The sequence below is a fragment of the Schizophyllum commune genome, assembly GCF_000143185.2.
Source record: "Schizophyllum commune H4-8 unplaced genomic scaffold SCHCOscaffold_3, whole genome shotgun sequence".
Taxonomy (NCBI): Eukaryota; Fungi; Basidiomycota; class Agaricomycetes; order Agaricales; family Schizophyllaceae; genus Schizophyllum; species Schizophyllum commune.
In genome coordinates, this window is record NW_026089540.1 from 1,210,618 (window position 1) to 1,220,545 (window position 9,928).

Consider the following 9,928-nt stretch of genomic DNA (forward strand, 5'->3'; position numbering starts at 1 on the left):
CGGCGTCGATCGTCTTTGCGACGTTGCTCGTCCCCCCTTCCTCGTCCCTGCCCTAATATCTGTGCGAGCTGCCATACCCATGGTGGTGGCGCTTCCCAGGGGTTGTAAGGGTTTCCCCCTCCTCCCCAGGGCGGTCCTCCTCCCGGCGGTCCGCCCCCGGGCGGTCCTCCCGGCGGTCCCCCTCCTGGCGGTCCTCTCCCGGGTCCCCCTCCGGGTGGTCCCCATGGGTTTCCTCCACCCGACGGACCATTCGAGGGCGGTCCTCTTCCTTGGAAAGGGTCAGGAAATGTCGCGTGCTGACGCGGTCTTCTACCTCCGGGTGTGGGTGGGCGCGAGGGCGGTCCATCTCCTCCGTTGCTGCCTTCAGGATCTTCGGGTGGTTCGCCCCCTCCTGCAACTGAGGTGAGTGGAACACGTTCCTCACGTTGGCGGGGTTGACTAACTCCTCCCAAGCTCCAGGCTTCTCTTCGAGCCCTCGCGACGTAGGGATTGGTGTTTGTGGATGCGAATGGATCCTGCATTTGGTCCGCCGCCGGCTCGGTGTGCTGGGTTTGCGCGGAGTGTCGAGAAGGGGAGTAGTACCCTGGCATAGATCGCGAATAGTCGCCCGAGGCCGTTAGCAACTGTCTTTCCTCGTGCTCGCTCGGCACGTACCTAGCCATCGCTGGATCTCGGGGGATCGATCCAAAGTATAGTGGACCCGTGTCTCTGCGGGTTTCGCTCCTCTCGGGTAGGCTTGAGGTCGGATGAGATACGCGAATGACCGGGGACGCGCTGTGAGGCGAGCTCGTCCGTGTGAGGGGAGATGTGGGCACGAGAGACGCTTGAGAGGGCTGCTCGGCAATGGTGGAGGTGGTTGGCTGGCGAGACGGGCCCCTCGTGGGGGGAAAGGCCAAGAATCCGTACGCTTGCCCTTCGCCTCCGATGCTGCTCATTGGGGGGATCGGGATTCTTTGTGCCGGTTCAGGCCTGAGTCGATCGCGATCCCAGAGGGTAGACTGTCTACGTTCGCTCCGGGGAACGTGCCCTAGCTGGTCGTGGGGGGATTCGTCTATGGCTAGGTTCGACCTTTGACTCATGAATGATCGTTCGGGTGCGGTGGTAGGTAGCGTACTGAGATTCCCCTCCTCTGTTAATCGACCTTGATCGGCGGGGGTCATGTTGCGTTCTGGGGTGCGACGAGTCTCTTCAGGCGCGGGGGGTCGAGGGGGGGCTCATCGTCTCGTCTCCGATCCTAATGGGTTCTTGGTTAGTGATAAGGATGGTTACCCCAGCCTCGCTGATCACCTGCACTGGCGTACGATGCGACTGCTCCGCTCTTGCGACGACTTCGGACAGATCGTACTCTCTCAGGTTCATGGGGTCTCGTGTCCCGGTGGTCGCGTGTAGTACTTCGTTGAGTCGTCGTACCAATCTCGTGTTATTGAAGAAGGGTAGGTATGAGGATGGCACGTGGCCTCGCAGGAAGCTCGTGGCTGCTGCTCGGAGCCAGCCGACTAGTTCGAAGTAGAAGGGCGTTGGGTCCGCGTCTACTCTCTCGTTGTGGGTTGCTCCTAGAGCCCGCAGTACCCGCCAGGCTTCTTCAGCCAGCTCTGCCCTTGTTCTCTCACTTTGTGTAACGGTGTCGCCTGCGGGGGGCGCGGCCGCCGCGGGGTTTCGGGCCGGAGTGGACATGCCCTCCGCTCGACTGAACTGGACTGAGGGATACGTGCTTTGAGGTCCGAGCGGTCGCGGTCTGCGTTCGGGGTCATAGCTTTTGGACGGAAAGGAGCCTGCGACGCGGGGTGGTGAGGCTCTGCTTGGTGTGCGAGCACCGCTATTCACGGCGGTTTCGCCTGGAAACGGCGTGGCACTAGGCAGTGGCACCGGTCCGCGGTGTCCTCTCTGCGTGATGGTGTCTGAGGTTCGCGGCGCTTGGGGCGCGAGACTTTCTTCTTCTTGGGTAAGGGTCTCAGTGGCCATCGCGGCGTCGTTCCGACCGTCGTCGATAGAAGAGACTTGATATTATGTTAGGTCCGACTTGAGGTGCGTTGACGAGGTTGTAATAGACGTCCGAAAGGGGACCGAAATAGATATATATTGATAGTCGAAGGAAATGGGTTCGAGTCGAGGCGAAGGCGAGGCGTGGCGAGGTGTTCAAGTGGTTCAACAGAATATCAAGTCTAGGGAAATACAAGTAGCTAGAAGGTATATATAGGTAGAGTCCGAGGCACTGTAGGTGGCAGTGCCGCATAGGTTAGCATGGCAAAGCAGTGGATGACTGGGAAGCAGTCAGGTCCTGACAATTGGCTTCTGCGATGCGCTGGCGGAGAAGGACCAAGACATGGAGTGCAGGGAGATTGCCAAATGCAACGATCGCGCGCGAGGCATTCCATGAGATGTGGGAAAGGCTGCTGTTAGCTAGATGGACATATATCTCTTCAGGAAATTGGCGATCTATAGAGTTGAGCACAAGACAGCATAGTTTAGGGAAGCTGCTAGCGGCAAGCACCGGCTGCGGAGACCAAAGTTGAGCAATCAGCACAACTCCTCCAGGTGGATGCATTGGAAGGGAAGGAGGATGAGATCTGGTTCAAAAGAGGCCATAGCCTGACTCATACGTCCTCCTGCCGTCCCGACGCAGCTCAGGTGAGCGCGTTGCAGGGAGGGGCTATGTCCAAGAATGTGCCTCCAGTTAGCACTGCCTGCACCAGAGTCCTCGATACTGAGGTTGGTGATATTAGCTGAGGAGAGGCGAACACCCCAACTAGTCGATGCAGCAAAGGACGGTCTGCCAGGCATGATTTCACATAGGTGATGGCCGCAGAGCAACAATGATGCAGCACCAAGCAGCTGTCACGAGTTGGTTATTGTTCTGTACAGCTTGACTCTAGCAGTCACTCGGTCACATCACGCGTTCACACCTTATATACCAAGTAGTCACACTTATACACTCTTTAGTCCATGTGTTGTCGCCTTCGGTCCGTGTCTGTGTTTGGTGTTGCTGCTGGGCGCACCAGCCCCTCCAGCCTGCTGCTGAGGGGGGCCTCTGAGGCCCTGCCCAGGGCTTTGTACCGGGTCTGTCGCTTGCCTTTTCTCCTTGCTGCTGCCATCCAACCGCTGGGTCGTATTCAATCATCCACCGCCGACGCTCCTGCTATCCGCAACCTCCCTACCCGTTGGTCACTCCTTGCATCCACTTCTGATAGCAGCAGTCCCAACTACAGTGCCAACCGCTTGAGGAGGGCGTCTTCCGGTGAAGCACACCAGTAGCAGGAGGTTTTGCGCAAATGCCGTGGCGCTAGCCACAAGTGCCAAATTTATTTCACCTGGCTCTAGCCACTAGAGGCTAGTGCCAGCTGCCAACGCAGGGACTTAGTGAAAATGAGCCTCAAGTGACCTAGCAGGTTAGGAAGGTTAGAGGCTAGGGAGGTTAGGTGGTTAGGTAGGTTAGGGGTTAGAGGTTAGAGGTTTAGGGTTAGGTGGTTAGGGTTTAGGGTTTAGAGTTTGGGTTAGTGGTTAGAGGTTAGGTTTAGGTTAGGGGTTAGGTTTAGGTTAGGGGTTAGGTTTAGGTTAGGGCCAGGGACGTTATTATCTGTCTCAGTTGTCTTGATTGTCTTATTGGTAAAAGGATAAAGTTTTCTAAAGTAACCTGTAAGGGTTAGAAGGATTGAAGGTCAGCAAGGCTAGTAAAGTGAGTGAAGCAGTAAGAATAGCAATACTAGTAAGGATATAAAGAGAAGAGCATGATTAGAAAGACAAGAAAAGGTGAGAAGGGGTGACAATAGTTGGGTAATGTATACTTTGTTGTGCCAACATACTTCAAGGTCCAATGGCTCAGCTGGTTAAGGTGTCAACCAAAACAGATGAGGATGTCTGGGGTTCCAACCCTGGTGATGACATTGTCAAATTGTACCATTTTTATGGTGGTATTGATGCCATCAAGATGATGAATCATCCTGGTATGAGTCACATCCTCTCCGATCAACTTACAGCCTTCCATTTAAGGAAATAGGTGGGTGTGTTGGTGCAGTGGCACTAGCCCCCAGTGGCTAGAGCCAGGTCAAATGTATTCGGCTCTTGTGGCTAGCGCCAGTGCCATTTGCCTCAGATCTCCTGCTACGGCTCTGAAGCAGTCATGCCCTTTGATGATTTTGCCTCATCAGTCCAGTAGGTTCCGGTGAGTGAACATATATGCACATACCCATAATGAATTGGCTGACTCTCTCTCCCAAACAAGCTTAAGGCGGTTGAAGTTTGGTGCAGATGGGATAGCGCGCAGGCCAGGTGGGAGGAACTCGACACCAATGATGGAGAGTGTACGAATGCGCGCGGCTTGAAGGGTGATGCTGTTGAGTACCTCTGCGACAGCGTCGCCATCATCCCATCCCCAAGGTGATGAGAGGGCGATATAGATGTGCAGTGGCTTGTCGGTATCAGTGCCACGCGACTGATCAAGAGCGCAAGCAATGGCCTCTTGAGCAGTCGGGACATTGGTGATGGACAGGACAATATAGACGGCACTCCATAGCTCTGCACGCTCCTGAGCAGCGATAGCATTCCAAGATCGGCAGACTCCTCGGATGTTCTCGAGTATGGTGGGTGTTGCCATTGGTGGGAATTGTATATAGCACGACATGGGGTCAACATGTTGGGCTGCTGACATCCAAGACCGGTGGAACTGCATGCGGGCCTCTTTGATTGCAGCGAGCACAATAGCGGTGATGATCTCGATAGGAATTGCCTATAGGAGCAAATGAGTTATCGCGCGCACTGGAGCCCAAGTGCTCTTACTTGTGGCATGTTGGATTGACAATTGATGTTGTCGTATGAGGACTGCAAGGTTGAGATGAACAACTCAGTAGATGTAAGAGCCAAAAGCACTGGAGCCCGGAGCCCAAGAAGAGCGCAGTGGCCTGAAAGCAGACATAGAGCCTCAGGTGATGAAAATCATATACAAATACAAAGAATTAGTGTTTCTTCTTCTTTGCGCCTGGCGTCTACATATCCTGCGCTTCCTCCTCTTCCATACTCATCCTCTTCTTTCCCTTTCCCTTTCCCTTCCCCTTCCCATCAATGGCGCCACTGACCTCGGCCTGCATGAGGATTGTGCAGCTGGATGGCCCCAAGGCTGGTGGCGAGATGGGAATCTGATGCGCAAGCATGGTCTTCCTGACACCATGGCCAACCACCTCAGATTTCCGATGGCCGGCCTTACCGCACAATGCTGGTGGTCGTACTTCACCGGTCAAGAGAGCATCTGCCAGTTGACAATGGGCTTGGAGGCTGTAAGGACCAAGCGTGCTGACGTGAGCGACTTTCTTGATATTGGTCTCCACGCGAGATATGCACTGCAAAAGATAGGTCAGGCAGAGAAAATATGATAAGACTGAGACCGACCGATGGCTGCATCCAATCTGGTGGCAATGATGCGACAAACAGGGTGTAGTAGTTGTCTTTGTCCACACGGAAGACATAGGTCGGTAGATAGACTTCAGCACCACAGGGATTGGAAGGAGGTTCCCTGAACGCATCTGTCATGGGCTGATGGTGTTGTCCTAGTAATTGGTGATATATGATAAAGAAAGGGCTATATAAATTGATTGACGTACCGGTTGCAGCACACTTTGTTGGTACAAAGTGGGCAGTAGGATAAACAATACTCAACTCCAGCGCACTTTGATATGCTGAGATAGTCAACCGGGTCCTTTTGCGACGATAGCATAAGATGGTGTGGATGAACCTGTAGTGCCCATTCTGATTGAAGTGGAATGGCTTGGAGATTGCCTGTACGGTGCTGGGCCAGGCGGTATTGTTCGCGTGCTTGTCCATCTCGGCGCAGTGGCTATGGAAGGCATGGACCAGTCAATTGAAGGCGTTGTCATCCGATCCCACCCAAGAGACAGGTGTTAGAGAGTGCAGTAGAGCAAGGACACATACATTGCAGGCCTCTTGGGCGTCCAAGCCATTGAACACGACCTGGTTGTGGCGCATTTCTCAGCAGATAGGTCAATTGCCCAAGCTCTTCTTGTTGCTCCTTTGTTTGTCGCGCCAAGTTCACAGGACATTCAACGACTCTGCTGATTCCAAGAGGGCATCTGGGCCATGGGTGACACTCCATATCCTTGCATAAATTTGTGAATGGTTATTCATGAGATCAGATAACATGGACTGTAGACAGCGTACTCTTGTTCCGGGAACAAAGTCAGACTCTGGTAAGCTTCTGCGTAGACACATGACGTGAAAGGACATCAGTACGTTGTGGTCGTTGAAGATGACTACCATCTGGCGGCACACAAAGGCGGCCATGATATTGACCAGAGGGTTGTTGATCCGGCCTGTGCAGAATTCAGGGGGAATATGATAACTTTTACTCTTTTGGCCTCGCCTGACCGGTTCGGCAGAGACAATGTTGCCATAGCATGACCTTCTTGCGTGAATGATATGCAAACGACAAACTGTATAAGTTCAGCCCAGAAGACTATAGAGCATATAAGTACTCACATTATTGCTTGTCCAGGTCGTTATTGATGACAATAGCCAACTCCTTTGCGCATGCTTTGGCGTAGGCGCAGCCTCTCAGGTCAAGGAGATTCACGACTTTGTCCGCTCTGAGATCTTTGTAAGACGCGGAGTTGCGCTGCGCAATTATCATGTTGTAATTCTGAAGACATCATTAATGCAGGCCAGGTAAATGATGGAAGGTACCTACAGCAGCAGTGGCTGCTGTCTGGGCAGCCAGTTTAGCGGTCTTTGACCCTCCGGGGGCAGCAGGATTGAACAAGTTCTAAAGACGTATTGATACATGCAAATATATTAATTTAATGTGAGCTTGCCTGAATGGCAGTCTAGGTGCTGTGCCATGTGGAGGGCAGCAGTCCACAGCCAGCGCATGCAGTGTTCTTGCGGCAGTTTTTGCGGTCTTTCTCCCAAGGGAGAAGATGGTTAGGAAATGAAAGAAGGCCGGGATCGGTATTGGCGGCGAGGTGCAGAGTTACAGAATGTCAAAAGCTGTTGGGGTCGGTAAGGCAGTCTGGGTGGATAATAAATGACCCTTCCAGGCCGTTCAGCTCAAAGGACACCTAGAAGGAGATGCAGTTGAACTGACCGTACTCAACAGGCTCTGTTACGAGACCTGCCTTGCAGGCTCGTCTTACCGCGGTGACCGTCATCACCATCAGACGTCAAAGCGGTCCATCAAAGTTATCTCCGAATAGAATAGTTTGCTCATTTACATCGTTTCCTGTGCCTTTCAACGGTCCGAAAAATTCCTGCGTACTCGTTTGTATCTTCCATCTCAGTAATCCAGAGAATTTTGCTCACTCCGGCACTGGTACCTACGTTATCGTCTTCAACTTCTCACGTGCGTGTTCGGTCCGAGTTTGCCTGCACAGCCACAACATTCGACAAGGCCGTTAAACTGTTATAGCGACTGCCCTCCCGCGTAATATATGTACGAAATATTTGTGAAGACTCTCTATACGTCTGAGTACCCATCACCAAAGCTTTGTGCTATCAGACGAACGGAATGGCCTTCAATGCTGGCTCGGGTCTTGCCGAGTGACCTTTGGTTGCCGACCCGATGTCACCGGCACTCATCCCGCGCCGCATGTTCTCAAACACCACCACCACTCACTCCTCATTGACCCCCACCAAATGTCGACCATCCTTCTCTTAACCCGCATGACATGTATAATGTGCTCACTATGTGCTGACCCTCTTCTAATCACGCTTTTTGACATGTTCTCAAGTGGCCAGCTTCTTCCGACTTCGGCTGGCCCTGCTCTCACAGGTCTCGTACATGCCGAATGGCCACTTAGCTAGTACAGGGAACTTTAAGGCCTTCCTCTCCTATTGTTCCAGGACATCTAAGAGAGACATGGATTTGCCTTGCAGAGCACCTATATACAAGAAATTCAGGCATATATGGACCTTGTGTGATGGAGGTGAGGTGGGGTGAGGTGAAGGTGTAAGCACAAGATAGCGATGTGATCTTGTGACGGCCATGCAGTCAACCTGATCATGTGACCAATTATATTGAATCGAAATATATCTATGCTAGGCTCAACTTGAAGGAACCGCTCACTGTGCGTGCAAGCGCAAGGATGAAAACTGAATACACCATAATGCTGTGCTTCTATAGGGCCTTGACCCACCTTGTGCAGTAGGGTAGGTTTAAACCCAGTTGACCGTTGTCATACTCCAGGTTGAAATCCCACAACGCGGTTGTCAAGCCCAGCAGATGCCGAGCCCCTAGCCGACAGAGAGGCCGGCGCCGCCGTATTCCTGCCTTATACGGTGCCGCGGCCGTGATGCGCACGCCGCGTGTCCATCCCGACGTCAGGGGCAGCACGTGATGGCGTGATCGGGCGGCGCAATGGCCGCGCGCGTGCAGGGCGACTGGGATGCGGACTCCCCTCACCCAAAGCTCGAGTAGGACGGCTGATTGTGGGGAACGAAAGGGGTATTAATTTTTTTGGACTTACGCTACACTACGCTACGTTCTGACCTGTATCTACAAGGCCGCCTGCAGCGGCCATAGACGAGTACTTACGCACGTGTTGCGGCGGCGCTCGATGGCCGCTGCATGTCTACAATGAGATCACCTTTTTTCACACGTACCTCCACCATCCCATCTCGTCGCCTGACGCGCCGAGCCGGGGTTTGAGGTAGGAAGAGGTCCTCTACAGAAGAGGGAGTCGCCTTAGGCTCCTCCGGGTTCAGTGCGCGTCGCTTTAGAAGCGCGTTGCGCCCCTTCTTGTCTGAGAACCACCTTCCGCCTCCGCCTACCACTCGCGAGCATCCCCACGCGGTAGACGTTCACCGCAAAGTGGACACTGTGGGATCTTGCGAGTAATCTCATCTCCTTCCCTCCTTCAAGCTGCATCCAAACGGAGCTCGACAGAGCCGGCGACTACAAGGAGCGCCAGTCGAATTCACCGGATCCCCGATCAACACCGGACGACTAGGTCGACGAACTGTCTCCGCGCCTGTCCCTAGCTGCATACCTCGCCGCTCTCTGGCGCGACGTCGACATTCGTCTGAGTCTCCTCTTACTCCGATATCCGACGTAGGATCGCTCAACCTCAAAGGCTTTGGCATCAACCAGACGCAAGAGCACATCTCCCTCCTAGATATTCAACTGGACCTCGACATGCCCGACTCGCCTCCCTCTCAGGCTGGCTCCGCCGCCGACACCGCCGAAGTCGAAAGGCAAGTCGGCTCGCAAGTCGGAAGGGTGTTAGGACCGTGCAACCTGCGCTGCTAAGCCCGAGATCGATCCCCTTTACCCCTGATCGGATTAGCTATTCATGCACGCCCAGAACATCGCAGGAAAGAGGGGGAAGGACAGGAAAGGACTGGAAACAGATAAAAGGCAGAAGGAATCAGGAAAGGAGTCAAGGAAAGGTGCAGGGTCGGCTGAGGAAAGAAGAGGATGGGTCTCAGAACTCAACAGGGGGTTTATCCTGGTTGATATTGAGCCTGTCTACTAGGGACTAAGCTACTGGCTTATATACTAAGCAGACAGTGGAATAAGGAAGGTCCGGAATTACTAGATAAGGAAAGTGCGGGAATCCGGAATAAGCGGAAACTAGGAAAGCACATGGAAACGCGGAAGCGAACCGTAAGTGCAGGGCAGGAAAGGATGATGACATAAGAGTCGTAACGAAGGAGCGGGAAGGAAGCGGGAATCGTAAGCGGAATATCGTAAGGACATGAAGCGCACCGGAAACTCGGAAAAGCGGAACGAAGCGGAATCCGTGTAGTATATAGGAAACTCGGAAACGAACCGGAAATATGCGGAATCTGGAATGGTGCGCTGGAATGGGTGTTGCGTGCACGTTGCACGTAACAAAGGGAGGAATTACCCCCGCGCGAACCTTCACCCACTCCCACCGAAGTTGGCAGGGGACGACTGGAGACGATACGAGTGGCCTACGAAGACGAG

At 53.5% G+C, this 9,928-nt stretch overlaps 3 protein-coding genes across 3 annotated transcripts; all 3 read right to left on the reverse strand.

Moving 5' to 3' along the window:
• Window positions 1-1,188: 1,188 nt before the first annotated feature.
• On the reverse strand, window positions 1,189-1,962 carry SCHCODRAFT_01092274 (uncharacterized protein; the record flags this gene model as incomplete). Its single annotated transcript, XM_003034278.2, has 1 exon — window positions 1,189-1,962. One exon carries the CDS (start codon window positions 1,960-1,962, stop codon window positions 1,189-1,191), a length of 774 nt encoding a protein of 257 aa, XP_003034324.1.
• A 974-nt stretch (window positions 1,963-2,936) lies between these two features.
• SCHCODRAFT_01092436 (uncharacterized protein) lies at window positions 2,937-3,187 on the reverse strand (the record flags this gene model as incomplete). The annotated part of the gene is made up of 2 exons (XM_050341011.1): window positions 2,937-3,099; window positions 3,156-3,187. Coding segments are annotated over 2 exons (195 nt in total), but the record flags the coding sequence as incomplete, so codon positions are not given.
• Window positions 3,188-4,098: 911 nt separating this feature from the next.
• Window positions 4,099-5,811, reverse strand: SCHCODRAFT_02664148 (uncharacterized protein; the record flags this gene model as incomplete). Its single annotated transcript, XM_003034279.2, has 6 exons — window positions 4,099-4,122; window positions 4,184-4,723; window positions 4,774-4,815; window positions 5,070-5,330; window positions 5,380-5,537; window positions 5,592-5,811. The coding sequence occupies 6 exons, from the start codon at window positions 5,809-5,811 to the stop codon at window positions 4,099-4,101; spliced, it is 1,245 nt and encodes a 414-aa protein (XP_003034325.1).
• Between the last annotated feature and the right edge of the window lie 4,117 nt (window positions 5,812-9,928).